This window comes from Ziziphus jujuba, chromosome 9 (genome assembly GCF_031755915.1).
Source record: "Ziziphus jujuba cultivar Dongzao chromosome 9, ASM3175591v1".
In the NCBI taxonomy this organism is placed as follows: Eukaryota; Viridiplantae; Streptophyta; class Magnoliopsida; order Rosales; family Rhamnaceae; genus Ziziphus; species Ziziphus jujuba.
Genome location: NC_083387.1, coordinates 9436204 through 9460923, shown reverse-complemented (window position 1 = coordinate 9460923; position 24720 = coordinate 9436204). Strand labels below are relative to the sequence as shown.

The window sequence follows — 24720 nt, the reverse complement described above, 5'->3', positions numbered from 1 at the left end:
CCATAACAAGAGCCACATGGTAATAAGTTTTCTCGTTTCACCAAAAGTAAAAATAGTAATAAGTTTTCTAGCCACTTCACGTGATGAAGCAATGGATTTTCTTTCTTTATTTTTTTTTTTAATAAAATACGCAATAAAAAGGCCATATAGTCATCATGCTTAATAACATGACACAATTCTTTTTACAATTTATGTGATGCTTAAATGGTTTAAGTGCAGAGGTTAATAAATAATTTTTTATTATATAACATCAAAAGTATAAATAGTAAAATACAGTTATTAAATCTGACAAAATTTGAAAGGGAAACAAATGCATTTTCATCCCAAAAAAAAAAAGAAAAAAAGAAAACCATACAGCTGAGAAATATTCCAAACCAAATAGGATCTAACCCAAAGAAAAGAACCAAAATGAAGAAGCCCGGCCCATCCAACTTTGCCCTATCACAAATTCACAGCAAAGCAAAAAACAGCAGCGAAGAAGTGAAAGTAGTCCACCGTAGGCCATAGACTGTGGGAGGGAAGGTACAGAGTATAGAGAGAGCAAGCAAAAGAGAGAATAAGAAAGCGGACGCCGGACGCCATTTCATGAAAATTTGAAGAATGGCGGAGGAGGCGATTCTAGGGTACCTGCAACATAACCAAGAAATCTCCGACTCTGGTCGGTTCGCTGCCGAACACGGAATCGATCACGACGAGATCGTCAATGTCGTCAAGAGCCTCAATGGTTTCAGATACGTCGATGCTCAGGTGTACTCTTTCGCCTCCTCATTCTTCTTCACTCTTCCCCATTCTTTTTCCATTCGAGCTCATTATATGCTGTTGTTTCAAGCAATTTTTTTTTTCTTTTATCTGTTTGGTTGATGAGAAAATAAAAATTGAGGACTTGCAATTCATTTGCACGTTTAATCTTCAGAGCATTTCCTTGAAACATTTTGGTTTTTCTATGCATGAATATGATAGCTTGTTTATTTCTATTTTTTTTCACTAATTGATAACCGTGTTAGCGTTTGAGTGTATGGAAAAGGATGGGAAAATAGATAGTTTAATCTCTCCAGTCATTGATCATCAGCCTGTAAATTAGTCGAAATGGTCTTCCTAAATAAAAATAAAATGAAGCTTATCAATACTTGGGTTAATTGTAAATCTGCAGGACATTAAAAGGGAGACATGGATTCTTACCGAGGAGGGAAAGGCATATGCTTCTGCTGGATCACCCGAAGTGCATCTTTTCCTCGCCATACCACCCGGGGGTATCGCAAAGGAAGAATTGCAGGTAATTTGCTGCTTCTTTACTTTAATTTAAAATGACACCGTTAAGGAATCAGAACTTCTTAGAGTAATGCGTGAACTCGCTGGTGATTAAATGGAAGCAGGTTACAGATTGTTGTTTTTTCATATCACATTTTATTTGGGTTTCCTGTAATTATTCTGTTGAAAATGATGTGTGAATGCAGAAAAAGCTTGATCCATCAGTTTACAAAATAGGTTGTGCCCAGGCTGCCAAAAATAAATGGGTAGAAATGGGGAAACTAGTAACCAGAAAGGTAAGGATACTCTTTAATTTATTTTCCCCCTTCATGAATTTTATGTGTTAAGAAATCTTTCTAGACTGCAATTGGACTTCAATGTACTAACTTGTTTCCATGTTTATCAGGCACAATATTAGATGTCTTGTTTGGTCGTTTGATTAGCTTGATTAACCTTTAGATCTTGTTGTTCAATGTTACTATACGTTCTGCTTATATGATTTCTAATCAGGTCTGAGAAGATTGATTAAGTTTTAGCATTTCAGATGATTATTGCACCTCTCAACTCATAATTATTTTGTTTTACTGCCTTAAAAAGTTTTATTATAACTTAACAGTTTATAAATTTCCTTGACTTATTTATTGTTTTAAGTCAGGAGTTTATGATGGTGGCTGATGATAATTCAGCCAAAAAAATCATTTAGGAAGACTTGATCTTGGATGATACTCTGTAGTATGACTTTTGCGAACTTGACAGTTTTCATCTTCATGTGATAATTGCTTTGTTTTCCTTGATCTTTGATCATTTTCTATATATCTATCTATATATATATATATATATAATTTTGGAAGGTTCGCATGATGGATTATAAGTTGTGTTTCCAATTTTACTTTGATGTTCTTTCTTGTTTTGTTTTGGGTGTGTTTTGGTTAATTGATTTTAGTTGTCTTTCAAATCCAAACATGTTCTCCAAAAACTAAGATGTTTTTGGTGCTTTATATGAATTTGTTTAGTTTGAGTTGCATGCCTCTACCATGTCTGTTACTTCATTATGCTTCTTATTTATTTTATGTAGGTCCAACATGTGGATGATAAGGTCAAAGCTTTGCTTCTGCAAATAGAAGAAGGAAAGGTGCATCAGTTTTACCTTGACCTCTCCTCATATGTATCAGATTAATTACGTTACATCTTGGATTTTCCTTCATTAGATTTTTGTATGACTAGATATGTATAAAATATCTACTTTATGTCTTTTTCTTTATTCCTTTGTGACACTTTCCAAATCTTGGCTGGTGTTACATAATCACCCTATTTCTTCTTAAATAAAAAAGAATCTCATCTTGATTCTGCCCATATTTTCTGTTCCAGGTTGTTGGCCAAGATGATATTAAGGCTCTCAAAGCTCGAAAGCTTATTGCTCCACAGTAATTATCATGTTTTTCTTTTGATATTTCTATCTTTATCCTCTTTTTAGGTATTTTTCACATGGTAAATTTCTTTTTATGTGGTTGTCAACAGTGCATGGAGAAAGATATATTATGCATGCATGTATTTATGTACCCTTCTTTTGTGGTTGGACATGGTTTGGACTCTTGGGGGGGGGGGGTTTACTTTTTGGATCTATTCTAAGCATGGATTTATAACTTTATATTTTGCGATCAAATTCTTGTATTCTTTTAATACATAAAACTTGCATAATATGGTAATGTATACGTATGGTGTCACATTTACCTTTTTTGTTTTTTGGCCATTTATTTTGCGTCATGTCACTTCCATTTGTGTTATCCATTTGTTCTTCATAGGCAGTAGTAAGTTAAATTTCTTTCCATTATGAAGTTAACAGTGCTTGTGGTTCCTCCTAAAGAAACCCATCTATAATTTTGATATTAACAATTTTTAATTACTTATCCTGTAGGACATGGAAGGGCTACTCAGTGAAAAAGGGTCCTAATTATGCTCCGAAGAGAAAGAAAGTTGCTACAGATTTGACTCGAGATAATCTACAGAGGTATGGTTTTTTCTATCTAATATGCTTACTGTATTTATTTGTTATCGCTTAACATAAACCATGTCCTTTTGTCAATCTTCGAGGTCTTTAAACAGAACTAAATCACAGCTGAGATTAGTCTTTAGATATCTATGCTATCTATACTGAATGTAATGGATAATTTGTTATTGCTGTTATCTTGCTGACTGGAATATGTGATGTTTTGGCTAATTTAGAGGTGACTGGAAGGAGTTAGAGTTCAAGGAGTATAACTTCACTGCTAAAGGTTTACCTGTGGAAAGTGGTCATCTTCATCCACTGCTCAAGGCAAGGATATAATTTCGACTTGTGTTTCCCTTTTATTATTGTTCTAATTTATTTTAGTGATTGTTTCATACTTTATTCTTTGTGGCTACAATGTGAGTATGATGAACAACTTGATAGTAAAATCAAAGCTAACAAGAAATATCATTGAGGGAAAAATATGCACTTTTGGTTTATTTAAGATAGATAGGCTAGGAACTGTTTTTGTATATATATATATTTTTTTGTGCATTGGGTTTGCTTACTGGGCTAGGGTTGATATATACTCATTATAATTGATTATTGCAAGCTTGATGTGTCATGAAAGTTTGATATGTGACATGAATGGTCATTTGTGACACCCTTGCTCTCAAGTGACTTTCAACTAGATTGGGTTTTAATCAATTGAGGTCAACCAAGCCAAATCGATTAAACCTATGACATACTTTTAGCATTAAATTATTTGATCTGCAGTTCATATAATTGCTGCTTCTGAAAATTCCCAGGTACGAAAACAGTTGAAGGATATTTTTTGTCAGATGGGGTAAGAATTGTTGTTTTCTTGTGTTACTACTGACAGTCTCACAGTTCATTTTCAATTTTAACGTTTGGTATGGTGGTCTTGTACCGGCTGCAGGTTTGAGGAGATGCCTACAAACAAATTTGTTGAGAGCAGGTCATTGATCTTTCTTTTTTTGTGCAAAACTCCACTGGTATAAAAATATTTGAGTACTCTATCCATTATACTCGACCTAACCGTGTTATTAACACATATGATGACCATAATGGATGTGGATGCTTTCTAAAAGATGAAAATAAATACATGGTTTGCAGAATAGCATAGAAGATCATCAATGCTTTTTCACTTATATTTTATTTTACTCCTTTCCCTTTTTAGGCATGGGAAAAGTTGTCTTTCTCAATTCTCGTTAATAAGCTACCTTTTGAAATATTGTTTTCAAGTCAAATATGGGCTCCTTTCACCTAGAATGCAGGATTATACATCTTAACGATTTCTAGTGTTAACTTGATATGCAAAACTGGGTTCACTTCCTATCAGTTGGAGCATTTGTGATGGATGGAATCCTACATTGTAGAACTCCAGAATGTGCTTCAAACTGGTTCTTTATTTTCTACTGACAGCATCTGAGAAGAAAACATGTTGCCACAATGATTCTTTCTTTAGCATTTCAAACAATGGGGTTTCCATTAGGAAAACTTCTCATGAAGTCGATGTATGCTGGTTTTTTTTTGTTTTATTTTATTTTTATTTTTTTTCCAAAAAAGAAAAAAAGAAAGAAAGAAAGAAAAATTGAAGTTTTTGAAGTTTTCTCACTTATTCTTATCTGGGATTTGAATGCTTACAATTCAATAAATTAATGGAAATGGTTGCGTTTTTCTTTTAAATGCTTGCTGGTTCTGTTTAACTTGCAGCTTCTGGAATTTTGATGCCCTTTTCCAGCCGCAACAGCATCCTGCCCGTGATTCACACGATACATTCTTCTTAGAAGGTCTGTTATGACTGCTTTTTTCAAATCTTTTTTTTTTTTTTTTTTAATTTATAAATTAGGGACCGGCAGTTTAAATCCTGTTGGATGGTTCCTTATCTGATATTTATTTGGCACTTGAACCTTTAGCTCCTTCGACTACAAAAGAATTGCCGGAAGATTATGTTGATCGGGTGAAGAATGTTCATGAGTCTGGTGGTTATGGTTCTAGGGGGTACTATATGCATCCCATCCAAATTTCAGTTCATCGGTTTATCCTCTTAGTTTCAGGAAATTCTTAATTAATTTCCTCTGGCAGATATGGATATGATTGGAAAAGAGAGGAAGCAAACAAAAACCTTCTCCGAACTCACACAACTGCTGTTTCCTCCAGGATGCTTTATGCGCTAGCACAGGTATGTTGTTTTAATTTCTAGTTAAATGCTCTTGTTGGTCTCTATTACCATTTCGTTTTACATATAAGGGTAGTATTTTGTTTTATCAAATTCTTGTTTTGTAACTGCTCCTTTTCTTCTCTTTGTTAAGCAGTTATTCTGTGTCTGGGTGTCCTGTGCATATGAGCTTTCTAAATGATTCCCTTTTGTTGCTGGTGCTTTGTTGCACCTTGACAATGTCAATGAAAATAAATTTTAATTCTCAGAGCTTTGGTCCTTTTGCCGAAGCATTTAAATCTTTGAAAATTTCTCGTTGAAATTTTGACATGGTAAAGTCCTAATGTATGCAATTAACTGTGAACTTTTAGAATTTTATTGTCCTTATTTTTTTTTATTTTTTTCCTCCTATAGATCTGTTTCTATAGTTTGAATTAAATGTAGTCATTACTTTGGAGAATTTTTTTTGGCTACATTATGAGGATTTGAATATTCAATTAATCTCTTTTCCTGCTTTGCTGATGTAGATGCACATAAACAGACATTTGGAAGTCTTTGTAATCAGAGTTAATTTCCTTATTGTTTGCAGAAACCATTTGTCCCCAAAAAGTACTTCTCTATAGATCGTGTTTTCAGAAATGAAGCAGTTGATAGAACTCATCTTGCAGAGTTCCACCAGATAGAAGGTATTAATTGGATTTTATACATACACCATTTGGGTGTCCATGAGCACTCAATTGATATGTTATGCCATCTATTTGTTTCAGTTTGGTCTTCAGTAAGACTATAAAATTAGGATTTATCTCATCAAAATAAAATGAGCAATCTTGATCCTGTTTTTTTAAACTGTTATTAATGACTACAGGTTACTACCTGGTCAGACCTGGTTATGTAGGATACCTATCTAGCAGAATAATTTTGCATTACAAAATTCTCAGTTTGCCTGAGTTTTACAAGGCCCATCTTTCTCTATTTATCACTAGTTGGATTTTAAATTCACCTGACACAAAATTGCCATTATAACTGTAAAAGAAGGCTGATAACTAATAAAATGACTACGTTTGAGTTCTGTCAAGAGACTTAGCTGTGAAGCCGTGTTGCATTGCCTTTGAATCTTTGGATCTTTTTCAAAATATTATAAGTTGTTTTTTGTAAGTTATTCACCTGTTTCATTCCTGCGTCTGGTTGTAGGCCTCATATGTGATCGAGGGCTCACCCTTGGTGACTTAATAGGAGTCTTGAATGACTTTTTCTCACGTCTTGGTAATACTCTGGCACTCTGCTGTGATTTTGTACGTGTGAACTGTGATATTGAAAACAGGCTGTTACTGTAACAATAACCTGAATTTTTTGTTCCTCCTAAAATCATTTTCAGGCATGTCTAAGTTGCGTTTCAAGCCTGCTTATAATCCATATACAGAACCCAGCATGGAGATTTTCAGGTGATAAATCACAAACTTCTCTAATAAGGCTGTTAATTATTTGGTGGTCAAGTTTTTGTGTAAAAGTTCTCTTTTTGCCAGTTATCATGAAGGTTTTGGAAAGTGGGTAGAGGTTGGAAATTCCGGCATGTTTAGACCAGAAATGTTGCTTCCTATGGGACTTCCTGCAGATGTTAGTGTTATTGCATGGGGCCTTTCCCTTGAAAGGTAAGAACTACTCCAATTACAACGTTGTTAGTTCACCAGATAAACTCACTCCTCTGTACCTGTATAAATGTTATGACCATCACCATCGCTTAAATAACTCTTACAAGAAACTATTGAAATTATATTGATTATGTCTTTCATTACCTTGATTTCTGACCCAGACCGACCATGATTCTATATGGGATTGATAACATTCGGGATCTCTTTGGACCCAAGGTAATGCATTTCGATTACGTCATAGCTTCAATTTTTAGGTTTTTCAGCCTGTCCATATAAAATGGGTTTTGTATTTCTCTCTAACAATTGCAGGTGGATATTGGTCTCATCAAGAAAAACCCGATATGTCGGCTTGGAATTTAGTTTACGAGATCTGCTGGTGTAAAATTTTCCATTTATTCTACAACTACTGTCCCTTTTTGAGAAGAACTGGGACACCATATTGAGTGCCTTCATGTTAAGGCGCCACTAGTTTCTTTGGTGCAAAATGTCATGGAAATCCTATTTAAAACTCTGAAAACAAATAGATCAAATATGTATTAAAATGCCATCCGTGGTTATTTTTTGTTAAACAAATTTTATCCTTGGTTAATTGATAAGTTGTCAAACTTTATTGTTGTTGATGTCTTCTTGTGTTGAGGCATCTTGTATTACATCATCTCGAATTTGAGACTCAAGGGTAGTTGGAAATGCTTAAATCTCATTTCTACGTTAGTGTTTGCTTCTATGTAAATCAGATTAGGATCCAATCTTTAGTAATAGTTGATACATTTTTTATGAACTACTACTTTCCTATCAAGTTAATTTGTTGAAAATTTACTGACTGGAAAGTGATAGTCCATGGGGGCAATGCGAGGGTTTCTGTAGTTCACTTGCTGTGCAAGAAGAAACATAGAGGGGTACAAATGTAGCTAAAGAATATTTATTTCTGTCAAATTTTTTTTCAAAGATAATAATATAAATAATTTGGTAGTATGTTAACCATTGACATTGAACAACTTCATATTTCTAAAAGAATAAATTTATCTTAATTATGTGATAAGTTAATCGACTAAACCAGTTTTAAATCATGTTAACAATTTAATAAATATTACATTGGTATCTTAAGTTAAAAAAAGTTTAGTAAATAAAGTTGAAGTACTATATTACATGGATGACGTTGACGCAATTCTTTTTTTTTTTTTTCCCTTATTTATAATATAATGATTCTCTTTTATCAAAAAAAATAAATTGGCTTAACTTATGTTTTTGGACCATCTACTTTATCCGCAATTTCAATTGAGTGTCTTAATTTTCAAATTTTTTTAATTGATTACCTCTATGTTCAGGCTTCATTTTCAATTTTTTCAATTAAGATTCTCGATTTTAGTTTTTCTTTTAATATTGATAATAATAATAATAACGAGAATTGTCTTTATTAATCCAAAAAAATTATTAACTTAAGATGTTAAAATCTAAATAAAAAAATTCCCTATCCTAAGTTGAATATGCAATGCCCATATTGAAATAAAAACTAAAATCAGGGATCTCAATTGAAAAAAAAAAAAAAAAAAAAGGGAAAAATTGAAATCAAAATGAAAATTGAGGTATTAAATTGAAAATTTTGAAATTTGGGCACCCAATTTTTATTTTTATTTTTTTTAAAAAGTTAGGTGCAAACTAGAAAATCAGACCCCGAAAGGGAAAAATAAATATATTTTATTTTTCTATTCCCATGAAAAGAATATAAAAAAAAAAAAAAGGATCCACAATAAAATTAATACCACTTTTATAACAATAACAATAATAATAATAATAAATGGGCTTCCGATTACAACAACAACCAAAAACAAAAAAATAAAATAAAATAAAAATACAACTCACGCTTATAGGCTCACAGCGCCACTCGAGCCCTCACTCTTGCTTACGAGTCGCCGCCTTCCTCCGTCTCTCATCGAACCTGGGCACGTTCAGCCCACGGCATCTTCTCATCTGGGCCGCCATTTCTGCAAATTCTTGTAAGAAAAAGTTTCCGCTTGCGACCTTACAGACGATGACTGGCACTGTATTTCTTTTTCATATTGTTCCTGGGGATAGATTTTTGCTTCTTTTGAATTTGTTGTTGATTTATTTTTCTTTATTATTTTTATTTTAAAATTTTTTTTGTTTAGGCTAGCGCTTGAAATTTGGGTCCTGACGCGGAGTGGTTGGACCAATTCGATATGCTTCTCGTACCCAATTTTACATCTTTGAGTCGGATTTGATTCGTTGCCATGGCTGCTCTTATATTTCCTATGCTCATTTTCGTTTAGTTTAACCAAAGGAGCTATTCCCATTTGTCCTTCATTGGTTTTATAAACCGTCAAAAGCTTTATTTGGGTTTAACCAAAACAGAACAATTTTCAAATACTGGATTCACTGCTGAGTCTTTTGCTTCCATGTTTTTATGCATTGACATTATTAGTCTATAGGATGTGGTGGAAACTTGCATTGCATTCAAAATTTACGACTAGTGCAATATTCTTCTGCTTTGTTTAGCTATGATTTCTTGGGAATGATGGGTTTTCCACCTTAGTATTGGTCACCTACTTCTTGCTTGGTTTCCTTTACTTTTTGTTTTCTGAATGCTAGTTGCTCACTTGGCCAGTGTAAACACATTGGATGGTTTGCTAATGGATGGAACTTGGAATTTGGAAACTGGTATATTAAAGGCAAAATGTTGGATGCAGATGGGGGGAAAAATACGGGTTGATTTAATTCCTCCAAACCAAGGGATAGGCGATATGACAATAAGTTTAATCAGACTAACATTTGGAAAGGATATTGGAGATTTAGGAATTGGCTTTGATGAGACAAAAGAGATTAGATTATGTCTAATGAGGTTCATGTTCAATGATTTTGTACGAAAGGTTCAAGAGCAACGATATATTTTTTGATAGTTGCTGCATATAAGCTGACTGTTCCTATCCAAGTAAACTTTGTTATGATCCTAAACTAGTGTAATTCTGCATGCACTAGGTTCCGTACACTGCTTAAGGATTCAACAAAATGAATTTAGCGGCGGCATTATGCAATAGATTGAGTTTAAAGCAGCTGGTTACAAATACTCCTGTTTACAGCCGTGCCGCTGGTACAAGTTATATGTCTTTTTAATTCTATAGTAGATATTAGATGTTCCATGGATATGCTGTATTATTGGTTCTAATGATTTTCTAATGATGATTTAGATGTTTCTGGAGAAGGATTGAGTTTGATATTCAGGCGCTGGGCTACCAAAAAAACTGCGGGATCAACAAAGAACGGGCGAGATTCAAAACCCAAGAATCTTGGAGTGAAAAAATTTGGTGGAGAGGTGAGAGTTAGGTGAAGCTAAGACAGGAATTTGGGGACTAATTCCTGCTGAATTATTTTTGCTGCCCACTGATTCATGTTCTGATTTTTAACAATTGTGTTTTTATGTTACAGAGGGTGATACCTGGAAATATCATAGTTCGCCAGAGGGGCACTCGTTTCCATCCTGGAAATTATGTAGGAATCGGGAAGGATCACACCCTCTATGCTCTGAAAGAAGGCAACGTAAAATTTGAACTACACAAGCTAAGCGGACGGAAATGGGTGCACATTGAGCCGAAGGAAGGTCATGTTCTTCACCCTGTGTATGCAGATGGTGTGGCTCCTAAGCTTAAAGCAACAGCTTAAAGTCTCATTGTCGGGGTTTAATGCTTTTTTCTGTTATTAATTGCATCTTGTATTTTTAATCGATTTTGCCTAATTTTTTATGGAGATCGGTATCAATTTAGTGAACAAGCCAGTAGGATTTTTATTGCTACATAGTTTCGAGGAAGATTGACTAAAAATGTTCTCTTGATTTCAGTCGAGACTCGTTAGCTATCTATGCAAAACATGCTCTAATTGTAAACATATCGCTTATAAGTTGGCACCGCATAAAACGTTTGAGCAATTTAGAATTCTTTCGGGCAGAGGCAATAATGATCATTCAAGAAATCTTGTATCACTAACAAGAAATTTATTTATCATGGTTCTTTTACACTTCATATAATAATTGAATTCTTCCTCTTCAAAGTAGCACTTTTCACAAGCAGTCTTCTTGGTTAAAATCCAATCTTCCAGCTATCTGCCAAAATAGATAGTCATCACAATCAGTCAAAGCAAAATGTGTTTCTTCTGATTTACTTATTCTCCCAAGGAATTTTTTGACGAAATAAAAATCTTAGTTTTGTAAAAAGTGGAAGTATTGATACAAGAAAAATTTTATAAGGCAATCATAAAGCATACCTAACAACTACCTCGTTAGACTTCTGGATTGGCCCTTTTTGGTGTAGCAGATCTGAATTGGTAGTCACAATTTTTTGAGGAACTCTTCCTCTTGCGGTAGCTCTAGTACAAGCAAGGTTTGTAAATTCAAGAGGAATGCTTTGAAAGGACAAGGCAGAAAGTTGGTCAATACTGTTAATGGCAATTTTGAAAGCTCGATTCATGGTCAGAAGAGCTTGGATGGTAGAAACTATGATTCTGCATCACTCAGACTCACTGTCAATATTATCAATCACTGTTTCATTCTCCATAGGGTCATGGCCATCGATTGTCTGGGGATTAGGGAGAGCATTATTCACAAAATTAGATTCAAATCTTTGGCGCCTTTCTATAATAGTCTTGATCCTGTTCTCAAACTCTTCATCAGTGCTGGCCAGCATGTAGCGCAACTTCATGTTGATCCTATTTTCTACTAGAATTTTGTGCCTAGGACTAATTCGACCCTCAAGAGAATAGCTGAAAAACCTGCAAATAATTTGGTCCTGGTCATTGTCAATGTACAAAGGCTAATAACAAATTATGGGGAAAAAGTGTTGCCAAAACAAGTCTCAAACAAAACAAAGATACCTGGAACAATGTAACATCAAAAGAAGTAAACGATTTACCGGACATCTAATTTGGTTGGGTAACAGTGAAAACAACTACTATTTTTTCGAGCAATAGTGAGACCCTGCTCTCTTTAAATATAATGGAAAATATTTATGACGATTAGGATTTATTGGGTGGCTACTTTTAATCAAGAGAAAGGCTGAAGTTTAACTACAGTTTATCACAGGTATATGTAAAAATGTTCACCTTGGAAACTCAATAAGATCTTGCAAAGGGCGGACCATAGTCCTCCGCAAGTAGCGATACTTTGGACGAAGAATATCTACATTGTATCGGAGCAGCATTGGGAAATCAGCAATCATCTCACCCAACTTTTTAACGTGTATGCCAAGTGACAGAAAATATTTCACATTAATCTCAAGCTTATGTACAATACTGCATCCCAAGAGCTCAGGTCCCAAAGCTACAACCTTCCCAATGTCCTTCTCATTGACTCCTGCTCTCGTTATCAAAAATATTACCTGCATTACATTCCCCTATCAATAGATTATCATAGGTAGATAATAGATACTTGGTGCTTCTCCACTAAATAAAAAATGGCATCTAATTGTTATGTTAGATCCGCACAAATATAAAGCTCCAACCATAATCTATCAATTTCAACATAGAGGATGCTATTTGAAAGAGTTAAACAGCTAGATAATCATCTCTCCCACCAAATCTTCCTAGTGCATCTATATTTACACAATACCAGCCTACTCTGGAGTTCTAATATGTGGAAAGAATTGAAATGAAAGCATAAGGAAAACAGAATATGCCATTCTCACTGAACGGTAAATGCATTTATTTGTATGCATTGTCAATAGCAATTGTTGAAATTCTTTTGTCAAGATCATGTGGTAGTTATTCCAAGTCAATGCAGTGAATCCAACACTCTTAAGTCAAATGTATATCTACTTCATGCTCTTCCATCAGAGATTGTAATTTAATGAGGAACGTATTTTACGTTGGACCATGTGGTAGTTATTCCAAGTTTCTAATTGTTTAAATTCTTTAGTCAAGATAAGTACCTTGGGCCACTATAAAGAACAAATCTTGACAAAAGAATTTAAACAATTAAAAACTTGGAATAACTACCACATGATCCAAACTAAAATACGTTCCTCAATGTCATTAAATTACAAATTCTGACGGAAGATCATGAAGGTAAATATACATTTGACTTAAAGAGTGTTGGATTCAAATATTCAAACCAATCACTTTAACAAGCTTATTATAATGTGAAAAAGGACATAAATTTCCTTTTTACATCTATAAATTCTAAAACCAAAAACTCTTATCCCTTCCTGGAAAAGTGAAGGATGGAGGCTGTTGAGTGAATAAGATAAATTTGGGGAGAGGAGGAAACAGGGACATATACAAGAAAAGTACATACCACTGGCCGGATTTTCTTGTGGAGGCTGTAAGTAAGCAATGGAGGAAATTTTACAAGCATGTTGCCTATCGCATCATCTCGAACACCTATGTCCCGAAAAAATTGTACCTTCACGATGACATATATATGCATGTCAATATCAATTAGAAAGTATGATGCCAACCATAACAAAATTTTATCTGTTATATACCTACCTATTCAACAAATCCATAATCAACAATAAACATAAACAAAGTGGAGATAAGAAGACCACTTACAATTAAAGCCTAAGAAATGCAGTGTGGCATACCTTTGGCATAATGGTTGTCTTCAAATCGACACAGAAAACCATTGGTTTAATAGTGAGCATTCTCCTCATATCATCTCGTGAAATCCCATGGTAGTACAAATACCTAACAAGAGGCTTCCATCTTTCCTCAATGCTACAACCCATCAATTGTGGCTTAAATGCTAGCAATTTCCCAACATCCTCATTGCTAAGGCCAAACTCCTTTAAATAACTAACCTGGATTAAAAGGAGCAGCATCTCACTATATGTTTATAGTGATCACTGAAACAGCTTCACAATGCAGCCAAATTTACCTTATACTAGTCATATGATACTTCAAAACACTGAATAGGGTATCATAAAGTTCCAAAAATGTAATATATGCTCATCATTGCCTGCTAATACTTTAATTAATAAGCATTAATTAGAAGGACGAACCATCAAAATGCATTAGAGGAAGGAACATGGGCATTTAATCAGTGAAGGAAAGCAAAGGGATTAAGCTACCTTTTCGTTCATCTCTGATAGAGCATAGAAGCCAAGTACTCTAGGATAATCGAATACCATTGTTCCAAAATCATTCTCACTCATGCCCATATTTAAGTAAAACCCAACACGAGTTTTAATATCTTCCATACTGCAAGTCAATAACTGAGGACATCGACTCATGACATAGCCCATCCAATCTCTCCTGACTCCATTTCTCTCCAGATACTCAACAATCTCATCAAATTCTTCACTGCTTCGATCCAAAAGATTATCCCCTGCTTTCAACAGCACAACCCCTATGAACCTACCCTTCACATGAATGGACTTCAACCACTCCGTAACACGTCTAATGGTTTCAAGATTCCCTTTCGACATGCAAACGAGCTTCCCAATCTGGGGATATGACAATGAATTGTGCTTCAACCACCTATAAGAAAGCAACAAGGAGAAAATTGTTAGGTTTGAGTTTTCACTTATCCAAGGGAAAGTTCTACCACCATAAACAAACATTTTGTCAAAATCCCACATAAACTACAAACCCCCAAAAAAAAAAAAAAAAAGGGAATTTAAGTAAAAAGCAAGCAACAAAAAAGTTCATACATTATCAATGTTACCTAATAAGGCGCACAACACCGGAGTCCTCAATAACAGTCTTAGCACGAACATTGAAACTGGAATTAGAAAATTCAGGTACCCTCTTCAAGGATGCAGCTTCAACCATCACATGGTCGATAAAAACAGACAACCTGCCGACCAAATTGGTTGTATATGTGATTCCAAACTTACCCTTTCGCATAGCTTCCTTGAAAATCTCCTCAGTAACCTTCCTCCGAATCTGGAGAGCCCGCATCAACATCTCACGGTCATCATCATCATCGCCACTGTCTCCTCCAGCTTGAAACAGAGTATTCAGCGGAGGAAGAGACGTGCCCACGTCAGCATCGCCGGGGGACTGAACGTAGATGGAGCCGGGAAACTGAGGAGTCCTTTTGCGGACAAGGGAAAGTTCCAAAATCTTGGCTTTGTCTTCTGCAGACAAGTTGGGGTATTGGAGGTCCTCTTGTTTTGGGTTTGGATGGTTGGAGTGAGAGTGAGAGTGAGTGAGGTGGTGGAGGAGGGCGGTGGACTTGGAGTTGTGGCTCCGAGGATTAAGTTGTGGGGGTTGTGGGGTTGGGTCATGGAGGCAAGCGGTGGAAGCTGAAGGGTTGCGACGGAGGAGGTTTGGGGAAGCAAATGGAAGGCATTGGTATGGCGGACAAGAAAGCATCTTTTTCAAAGATTCTGTTAAACCCACAATTTGGATAGAGTTATCGCATTGGAGCCACGCCTGTGGGAAAAGTTGTAACTTGGATTGAGACAGAGAGTGCTTCAGAAGTTGAAATGCCAGTGTGAAGTCCTCCATAGCCGAGAAATATGGTCAATTCGATAAGAAAAATCTTGCACTATTTTAATATTGTTTTACATCGAGGTCACACCAAAAGGTCCCATGGTCTAGTGGTCAGGACATTGGACTCTGAATCCAGTAACCCGAGTTCAAATCTCGGTGGGACCTTTTTTAGTTTTTAGTTTTATGGTTTTCGTTTTGGTTTTAAGGTTTTACCAACAAATTTATTTCGTAAAGCCATGACGAATAGTTTTCTAGTCGGATTAAAAATAATGATTAACGAGGACCGAGCTCATTCACGGTAGATGTTGCCATTTCATGTAAGATGCGCCAAGAGAACAATTTTGGAACTGAAAAATCACTGTAAGCTTTTATGTTTTTGCCCCATTTGGTCCTTTTGTCTTTTTCCTGAACCAAAATGTGAAATCTGATTTGAATGAAGATACCTATGACGATTACAATTTACACTCCAAAAGAAGACCCAACAAAAAGAACCCAAAAAAAAAAATCAATTACACATAAAAATTGTAGCTTGTTTTTTACAATAAACAAGCCGTCAAACAAATAAGAGCCATTTACCCCTAAAGGCACCCCTTTACTCTTCTTTCTTTCCAAATTTCAAGTCCGGATTCATCCACAGACTAAATCGAGATTCCTGAGAAAACCATTTCCAAGGAACTTCAAGATTAGTTTCCCCAAAAGGAAAGCTATGTGACCTTGCAATCTCACCAAGTACAAAAATTGGTTTGAAAACAGCACTGCACTTTTCACTTCAAAACCGAGAAGACCTTCCTGGGTACCTAACAAACAGGCACTCGAAATAGGAAGCCTGTTGGTATTATTGACAAAGAATCAAGGACAATTAACATGTCTCTGGTTAGTCCTGATCTGCTCTCTCTACATCTTGTACACTGGATGGTTCAGGGAATATCTCCCTGGAATGCCGTCTGTGTGAGGAAGAATGGTCACCTCCACCATTTCCGCTTCCCTGGGAACCTGTGGTTCCAGAACGTTTTAAACCACTTCCTCCCTCAGTTCGGGTAGCAGTGGATGCTGGAATAACTGTTACATCAGATGAGCTACGCCAGCTGCCAAACAAAGCAGCATTCCAAGAACCTCTAGAAGAGGTTGTTCTTAACCTGGCAGAGCTGGAACTTTCTTCCCTTACTACCTTTAATGGGTTCTCCAGAGCCTTAAGAATGTATCTCATTAACGGGCGCCTTGACGGCTTTGGATTCAAACATGATCTGGCAACAATAGCCATGGCCCATACTTCCTCCAAAAGGTCCTCATCTATGAGCAAAGATGGATCCAGTATTTTTGTCACAAGTTCTTTGTCATATATACTGATATATGGCAGTGTCTGTTCTAACCATTCTTTCATCTGAGCATCACTCGAAGCACTGATGCCCAGCTTACCTGTTACCAGCTCTAGTAAAACCTTCCCAAAGCAGTAAACATCATAAGCACATACTGCTGTTTGTGAACCTGGCATTTCAAGAGACACACAAACTTCAGTAGCAACATTTAAATTACAGTTTCATATTGGTAAGTCACCACCAATTAACAACATAAAATGTTGACACAAGATCAGAATAACAACGAGAGCCTTGATTGACATGGATTTAAGCATTTTTGACAGATAACCATTGGAGTTATTATAGTGCATGTAAATATCCTGGGATTTTTCAAGAATCAAAAGCACAAGGACCATTTGATCAAAGAACAGGTTGTTGCCTATGCCATTGAAAGACATGCACAAACTACCCAAAACTCAATGGTTGACCGCCTGACCTGGCCCCTACTTCAAGTGTTTGCATGTATTTCCTTCTTCAAAGTCACAACAGCGATCTAAGAAAACTTTACTAAAGACCAACTAAGTATGTCTTTTAATGCAATGTCACACATATAAACTATAAATGAATCAAATAGTCTTAGTTGATGCAGGATCATCAGACGCAGATAGTGATTACCCAAAAAAAATAAAAGAAAGGAACATTTCAAACCAAATCTTAATGCAAACCTCAAAGGTACATTGTTGACTTCAAGTATAGGCAACTCATGGAAACTGATGCCAAAAGTAAACAGCTTAGGTTGAAATGCTGGGTAACTTATTGTTAATTCCACACTACAAAACCACAAGTGTCTAAGACAATTCAAACATGACCTTGTTCCATAAGCATCTCAAAAATGTTCGGAGTTCACAAGCTTGGAAACTTCTAACCAACTCCAAATCATAACTAACAAGAATCAGACATTACGGACTTTCCTATGTCTTTTCCAAAATTGCAACTTCCATAACTCTAGGAATACTGCTCAGCTTAATTCCTTGCACATCAAGCTAAAATCCTCAATAAATCCATTATATATTAATTAAAGATCTATCTAGTACCTTTATACAAGGATATACAATATTTGGTCTGCCCAAGATAGAGAACCCAAACACAACAAAAACAAAAACATATATATAATTTATATATATTCAGACAATATTAATTTCTATTGAATAATAATTTGGCATCCAGGGATCACCCGTAACGTTTTCCCACGAAGCAACTGAATCATATAATGAATAACATTCATGATTCATATTAAAAACATCTAATCATATTCAAAATATCAAAACAGGTGGCAAGAAATTAATCAAACAATGGTTGCAAAAATTACAATTAAATATAAACGTACCAGAGGAACCTTGCTCGGAAGACCTGCATTTATTAAGAAGAAACTAATAAGAAACCTCAAATGAGCTAATGCATCAATAATTCACAAAGTTAAAAAATAACTGAAAGAAAATTACAACTAGATGACTTAATGACTTTCTAAATTTACCATTAACTTCTTATAATTTACAATTAGACTTCTTATTTTAAAAGAATGTGCAGTTCTGTACAAAATAAATTTTTTTTCCCATCATTAACAGGATGCTATCGAATACCGTTATACTTTATTTTAGTTAGTTCAAACCTTCATTAGGCAAGTTTCAGGAACATATGCAAATTATTTTGCTTTCAAAATAGAATCCAACGAGCTGCACATGAAAGAAAAACAGACTACCAGCCAGATTGGAAAAGAGATTTAATTATTTAGTCAGATCTAACATATGATTATGAATATAAACGGTTACTAACGGAATACTTACTGTGGCAACCGCAGCAACCTGGTGATCCTGCTTTGATGGGTATCCCCTTCTTGACCACAGACCTCGCTCAAGCTCCCTAGTCGCACTTCAAATTTATCATCAAGAAGTATACTGCTTGCTTGAACATCTCTTTAGTAACCAAAAAAACAAAACTGTCAACTTGCATACTAGGCATAAATATGAAATCACAAAATTCATTGTAACTTTCGAGAATGCTCAAAGTTAACCATAGGAAGATCATTTGCTCTAACTTCAATAACCAACTTTTAGATCAAACAAATAGTAATGGTAAAAGATCAAGTTCTGCAATATCGTATGGTTAGAAATTTTACAATAGGACAAATCAAACTCACACAGAAGTTACTAGCCAATTGATAAGAGTCCTTCCGAAACAAACTACTAAAAAACTCCACAAAAGATTTATATGGACATCTTATATAGATTTTTTATCACAGCTAACTGATAGTAAGTAGGAAAATGTAAAACCTGATTGTACAGAAAAAAAGTGAAGAAAAAGGAAGAAGGGGGAAAAAAATGGAACACAATAAAAAGCATGTTCATCAATACCTGTGCACAAGGGGTGGATTGCATTCATTATGCAGATAAGAAAGACCCTCTGCAGCACCCAGTGCTATTTTCAATCTCGTTATCCAATCCAATGACTGTAAACCATTATCGTCAGTATTGGCTTTCTTGTACAAGGAAGTTGACAAGTCTCCATTTGGCATATGTTTGTAAACTAGGAACTTTTCATTCTCATTCTCTAAGCAGTGTCCCACAAAGGGTACAAATCTTGTATGTGAAACCTTACTAAAGAAATCGAACTCTATTAGATATGATTCCTTTTTAATTGAGCGCAAATCTATCCTTTTGATGACTACAGGCATTCCATTTTCCAATTCGCCACGGAAGAGATCCCCTGAATGACCATGTTTGATGAGGTTAGCATCACTAAAGTTACCGGTGGCTTGGAGCAGCTGCTGATATGTAAAAGCATCTCCTACACTCGAAAAGTTAATTGGTACTCCAGGAGCAGGTGGACTGCTACTTGCAGGAACTGCCCCGACCCCGATTCCTCTTTGATTTGCACTTCCCCTCCTACGGGCACATAGGCGCAACAATAGCAGCAACAAAAGCAATATAACAACAATCCCTCCTAGAACTGTTGCCAATATAATAACTAGATTTCTATTGCTCTTCCCACCTTTCTCAGCTGGAGGAGGCAGTGTAGAATTTGGGTGCCCAAAATTATCAAAAGTCAGACCCCTTTCAGCATAGAATGATGTGCATTCTGCCAAAGACCTCTGATTCTGCAAATTTTGTAGGCAATTGCGGTCTAAAGACGCATTAGTATTTGCAAAGTCTGGAACCCTGCCTTCAAAATAGTTACTGGACAAATCAACATCGCTGAACCGCCCAAGTAACGGTGTAAGATTTCCATAAAACAAGTTCTGGGAGATATTGAGTACTGCAGCAGTGGCATTAGCATTGGAGCCGGAAATCTTTAGCTCACCAGTGAAGTTATTACCAGATACATCAAGAAAACGCAATCTAGGAATTGACCACAACACAGTAGGGAGACCACCAGTGAAATTGTTGCGGCTTAGAACTATGAACTGCAGCTGAGTCTGAGGAGAAAACAAATTGTCCGGCAAAGTCCCAACAAGGAAATTGTTCCCAAGTTCCATTCTCTGCAAGTTTCTTAACCCTCTCAAATCCGAAGGCACGGACCCAGACAAAGAATTAAAGCTAAGATCAAAGTCAACCAAGCTGTCAAGGTCTCCGAGTTGAGCAGGTATAAAAGAAGACAAATTATTCCTTGAAACATTCAAATACTGAAGCTTTAGGAGGGTCCCAATGCCCGGAGGTATCGACCCAGATAAGGAATTGTCTGAAATATCAAGAAGAGAAAGATTCTGAAGATTGGAAAAAGAACGAGGAATAGATCCAGCAAACAAATTCTGCGAGAGATCAAGAACCGAAAGACGGGATAACTGGCCCAAACTAGCAGGTATTGTCCCCGAAAGGTTATTATTAGAGAGATAGAGACTAGTCAGATTGGTTAAATTTCCAAGGCTCATTGGAATAGAACCAAACACAGAACAAGACCGAAGATCAAGCATCCGCAGAGACGAAAGCCGTTGTCCGAACCAGTCGGGAATGGAACCGGGCAACAAGAACTTGGAAGCATTAAACGATGTTAGGAGCGTCAAATTGACCAAAGCATCAACTGCGAATTGTGGGTTTTGACTGCCAAGCCTTGTCCGCCTAAACCCAGAAATGTTAAGCCCAACGACTCTACCATTCTCGCATTGAACACCGTTCCAGAAAAAGCAAGGGTCGGCTTTTCTCGGCCACTCTTTGCTTCTCAAACCCAACGACGATCTGAGTTCCAGCAGAGCTGCTCGCTCGGCTGGCGAACTCTGCTGTTGCTGCTCAAATGTGGGCTCGAGCAGCAACAAGAACAAGAAAACCAAGAAGAAGGCAGACGATACTATGCTTCGCGATTCCACCATGGCTTATGAACACTGTCATGTAGATCCAACAAACATACCCATCTGTTGCTTCTTTTTCTTTGTTCAAATATGTATGCATACCTATATTTATCTTCTTCCACTGTAACGAAACTGCTCAAATTTACACATATCCATTACCAAACAATGCATTCTCTTTCTCTTTCTCTCTCTTTCTCTCCCAAAAGCCTCCAGCTTTCTCCGTCCAAAAGAAACCCAAAAAAAAAAAAAAGGGGGACAACTAACCAAATGGAAAAAAAAAAAATTTTAAAAAAAAATCTCTTTACCTTTGAGTTTTTTCAAGCTTTTGATTCTTCTTCAAATATTTAAGGCTTATGAGAAAACCGTACCACTTTCTTTTTGGTTTTTTTTTTTTTCCTTTGTTTCTCTCTCCTACCTACTCTCCTGCCTCTCTCTCTCTCTCCCTAAAAATCCTTCAGTTTCTTCGGTTGACAAAGAAAGAGAAGAAAGAAGAAGAAGAAGAAGAAGCGAGGGAGAGAGAGAGAGAGAGAGAGTGAGAGAGAAAAAGAGAAAGAAAATTAAAAATTTTTGGGTTTAATAAAATTTACAATTTAATAAAAATACCATTAACAAATTTTTTAAATCAAAAAAATAAAAAGACCGGTCAGAGCTACTGTGGACTATCAAACACTCCTTGTTTTTTTCTTTTTTCTTTTTTTTCCTTTTTTCTAACATAGCTGCGAATATCGTGCTAAAAAAGTTTTAAAAAATAAAAATAAAAAAAGAGAGAGAAAAGAAAGTTTTTTTATATTTATAAATCTTTTCTTAAAAAGGGTCTGACAATTATAGGAAGTTGAGTGCAAACGTGGCCTGTGATTCAACCACAGTCCGACGGAGTGTCAGCCAGATAGGGCGATTGAGATACACGCGCGCGCGCGGACGCACACAGATAACCAGGCCCGGCGACGATTATATACGTCTTCCTTAGGCTCAGTGGGGGTGTTTTGGACCTCTCCGGTGATCCCCCCCGATCCAGCTAAGCCCATATCAATTTTTTCCATTTTTTGTATGATCTTTTCACTCTGTATATATTTAATTTTTTACATGGATTTTTTTTTTTTTGGGGGGTTTGGAAACTTTTTTTTTTTCTTAAACATATTTATTATTATTGTCTTTAATTTAATTCCTGTATTTATTATGATCCAACAGTTTAAGGAAGTTCCTAAACGCACTTTTTATATATATATATATATATATATATATATAAATTTTTAATTCTAGGCTGTAATTAAAGTAATGGAAAATCAAACATCTTTATAATTTTTTTCTTTTACCGAGAAAAAAAGACTGTGTTTGGAAACGATTTACGCTAAATGGCAGGGTTGGTTGAGGGAGTAGGTGAACTTGGTGGAGTTTCTGGCCTTTTATGGATGCTTGGCCATATATGTAATAATTTATGTGTAATAGCAAAAATAAAAAATAAAAAATAAAATTATATAGATTGTGAGAAAATCTCCTTAAAAAGAAATTTTTGTATTTTTTTTTTCTTTTTTTCTAAACCCCATTGAACTCACTATCATTGGGATTGAAATGATAAAAATTTAACCTCATGTAATAACTATTACATTGTATTTTGATTTCTTTAATTAATAATTTCTTTTTTTGTTTAGTATGTATGATTAACTTGTTAGGATGTTTTTTATATTGCTATGAAGGTTTCGAATTTTGGACATTTATCCAAAAAAAAAAAAAAAGAGTAAAAATTGTAGTTTTGCTATTAGATTATTAGATTGATTTTATTGAAACCTGATTAGGTTATTAAATTATACATTTGCAAATTGATTGATAATATTAACTACTTAGGTTTTTTATTTAATAATGAAAAAAAAAAAAGATAAGATTTTAGCTGTGACAGAATCAACAGGAAGACAGCATTTAAGCCCCATCGACAAAAAAATAGCAAGTATATCAAATAGTTAAAGCTTATATTGATTTAGTCCTCTAATTAGGTTTAATTTATTTTGGCAATAATGCATTGATTTTAAAATCTACTTTTATTAATGAGTGCAAGAGTACTAAACTCCTAAATCTATATGTCCCTTTTATTCATCTCACCCTAGTAGTGGTGATTGGCTATAAATAGGGACTATTGTTTTTATTTATATATAAATATATTGAAGGATTTGACTAAAATTTAATAAAGTATGTCCCTTGGGAAAAAAAGGTAAAAAGAGTAATATAGTATGGTTCGATCCTCATTTGTCATCATTCACCAAAAATAAATAAATAAATAAATAAATCCTCATTTATCATCGATATCAAAAAGAAAAAGCACATTTATGATTTATATTCTTCTGCTTCAGATTTTTATCCCTTTTTATGTTCTTTGTATTTTTAGCATGTTAAATAACAAATTTATGTTCAAAAAAATTATTGAATTACCTTCTTATTTTTGCCTTTTGTTTTGTCAACATGAAAACTAATATATTTTTCCCCAAAAAAAAAAAAAAAAAGGAAGACCAATAAAAACATTGTATTGGACTAATTAAACCCTTTTATAAAATAATAATAATAATAATAAACCCTTTTCTTTTTTGGTTGACACGTGATCAATAGGTAATTCAATAGGTAAAAGAAGAACTAGATACAAAAGCTAATTTGAATGCGTGTTTTTAACTTTCTATGGTATATGTTAATATTCCACGGCTCTATGAAAGCGTTCTTAGTTTGTCGGAATATATGATTTAATAGGGTACTCTCTTTTTTGATAATAGAATCGAGTACCGTCTCTACTCTCTCTGTTTTAACTTGTCAATGTGTTACACATTTAGATTTATTGTAATGTATTTTTTAAGAAGTTAATTAATTCATAGTTTTAGAGTACTGTTTTTTATTGAGTTTATTTATTAGGTATTTTCACTACTAAAACTGCTCATAATAAAAACTACTATTTTTTAGAATGAAATTTGAATTTTTCATAATAAATATTAACAATATATATATATATATATATTAAAGGTTTTATCTCTAATTAAAATAAATTAAAATTGACTAATCGTATATCTCACATCAAACGTTATTCATATTTCTATGCATTTTATTATCTCATTCTAAATTGTCTAAAATCAAATTTTCAGAAAAATGACTTCGAAATCCCACGTAAGTTTCGTGTATAATTTTACATTTCGTTTTCAAAAAAACACAAAAGTCTTAAAATATTCAAATTTATGGAACGAAGTAGAGAGTGATAATGACAAGCCCCATAGACAGCAGGAAATAGATATGCTTATGTTTTTAAGCAAAAAATAAATAAATTAATTAAAAAAATAGATATGCTTATGTTGATCTTTCATTTTCTTAAAATACAAATGGTGATTTATTAATTTCCCAATTGAACTTTTCTTTTTTAATAAACTTTAATTATATATATATATATATATATATTTTCCCATTTCTACTGTTTCAAAACGTGTCTTTGTTGTTCATTTTCTTTTCCATCCCCAACTTGCACATTCAAATGTCTCTCAAAAAAAACAAAAAAATTAATCATATTCACATGAACTTCAAACCATAAAATTAAACACATGCTCTGAAATAGTGGG

The 24720-nt window shown here is 34.7% G+C and overlaps 4 protein-coding genes and 1 non-coding gene across 6 annotated transcripts; 3 read left to right on the top strand and 2 right to left on the bottom strand.

Moving 5' to 3' along the window:
- Positions 1-469: 469 nt before the first annotated feature.
- LOC107426860 (phenylalanine--tRNA ligase alpha subunit, cytoplasmic) lies at positions 470-7686 on the top strand. The gene is made up of 18 exons (XM_048480720.2): positions 470-747; positions 1151-1273; positions 1455-1544; positions 2324-2380; positions 2617-2672; positions 3164-3256; positions 3472-3562; positions 4045-4082; positions 4176-4214; positions 4973-5049; positions 5176-5260; positions 5345-5441; positions 6007-6103; positions 6609-6680; positions 6793-6859; positions 6941-7066; positions 7228-7282; positions 7376-7686. Exons 1-18 carry the CDS (start codon positions 601-603, stop codon positions 7424-7426), a joined length of 1461 nt encoding a protein of 486 aa, XP_048336677.2. The 5' UTR covers positions 470-600; the 3' UTR covers positions 7427-7686.
- Positions 7687-8900: 1214 nt separating this feature from the next.
- On the top strand, positions 8901-10915 carry LOC107426894 (uncharacterized). The gene is made up of 4 exons (XM_048480257.2): positions 8901-9060; positions 10061-10172; positions 10270-10394; positions 10508-10915. Exons 2-4 carry the CDS (start codon positions 10091-10093, stop codon positions 10739-10741), a joined length of 441 nt encoding a protein of 146 aa, XP_048336214.1. The 5' UTR covers positions 8901-9060; positions 10061-10090; the 3' UTR covers positions 10742-10915.
- Positions 10916-11057: 142 nt separating this feature from the next.
- On the bottom strand, positions 11058-15535 carry LOC107426883 (transcription termination factor MTERF2, chloroplastic). Of its 2 annotated transcripts, none has more exons than XM_060820198.1 (7): positions 14733-15535; positions 14137-14545; positions 13651-13866; positions 13362-13469; positions 12173-12447; positions 11339-11842; positions 11058-11177 (listed from the first exon to the last, which is right to left on the bottom strand). In XM_060820198.1, exons 1-6 carry the CDS (start codon positions 15518-15520, stop codon positions 11581-11583), a joined length of 2058 nt encoding a protein of 685 aa, XP_060676181.1. In that variant the 5' UTR covers positions 15521-15535; the 3' UTR covers positions 11058-11177; positions 11339-11580. The 2 variants fall into 2 exon arrangements, with proteins under 2 accessions (XP_060676181.1, XP_015892665.4); XM_016037179.4 differs by having other exon boundaries at positions 11350-11842.
- A 63-nt stretch (positions 15536-15598) lies between these two features.
- Positions 15599-15670, top strand: TRNAQ-CUG (transfer RNA glutamine (anticodon CUG)). Its single transcript has one exon. It is a non-coding gene; the product is annotated as a tRNA-Gln (tRNA).
- A 156-nt stretch (positions 15671-15826) lies between these two features.
- Positions 15827-21780, bottom strand: LOC107426921 (probable LRR receptor-like serine/threonine-protein kinase At2g16250). The gene is made up of 4 exons (XM_016037231.4): positions 19212-21780; positions 18645-18773; positions 18188-18210; positions 15827-16990 (listed from the first exon to the last, which is right to left on the bottom strand). The coding sequence occupies exons 1-4, from the start codon at positions 21158-21160 to the stop codon at positions 16380-16382; spliced, it is 2712 nt and encodes a 903-aa protein (XP_015892717.3). The 5' UTR covers positions 21161-21780; the 3' UTR covers positions 15827-16379.
- Between the last annotated feature and the right edge of the window lie 2940 nt (positions 21781-24720).

Coding starts and splice junctions, on each gene's coding strand:
- LOC107426883 (XM_060820198.1), bottom strand. CDS start 15,520: ATGGAGGACTTCACACTGGCATTTCAACTTCTGAAGCACTCTCTGTCT. Junction 13,470..13,650: donor AGACAACCATTATGCCAAAG/GTATGCCACACT, acceptor GTCATCGTGAAG/GTACAATTTTTTCGGGACAT. Junction 11,843..12,172: donor GATCTTATTGAGTTTCCAAG/GTGAACATTTTT, acceptor AATTATTTGCAG/GTTTTTCAGCTATTCTCTTG.
- LOC107426921 (XM_016037231.4), bottom strand. CDS start 21,160: ATGGTGGAATCGCGAAGCATAGTATCGTCTGCCTTCTTCTTGGTTTTC. Junction 18,774..19,211: donor AATCCACCCCTTGTGCACAG/GTATTGATGAAC, acceptor TGGTTACTAAAG/AGATGTTCAAGCAAGCAGTA. Junction 16,991..18,187: donor TTCCGAGCAAGGTTCCTCTG/GTACGTTTATAT, acceptor TTGAAATGCCAG/GTTCACAAACAGCAGTATGT.
- LOC107426894 (XM_048480257.2), top strand. CDS start 10,091: ATGAATTTAGCGGCGGCATTATGCAATAGATTGAGTTTAAAGCAGCTG. Junction 10,173..10,269: donor TGTTTACAGCCGTGCCGCTG/GTACAAGTTATA, acceptor ATGATGATTTAG/ATGTTTCTGGAGAAGGATTG. Junction 10,395..10,507: donor TGAAAAAATTTGGTGGAGAG/GTGAGAGTTAGG, acceptor TTTATGTTACAG/AGGGTGATACCTGGAAATAT.
- LOC107426860 (XM_048480720.2), top strand. CDS start 601: ATGGCGGAGGAGGCGATTCTAGGGTACCTGCAACATAACCAAGAAATC. Junction 2,381..2,616: donor TGCAAATAGAAGAAGGAAAG/GTGCATCAGTTT, acceptor TTTCTGTTCCAG/GTTGTTGGCCAAGATGATAT. Junction 7,067..7,227: donor TGGGGCCTTTCCCTTGAAAG/GTAAGAACTACT, acceptor TTTCTGACCCAG/ACCGACCATGATTCTATATG.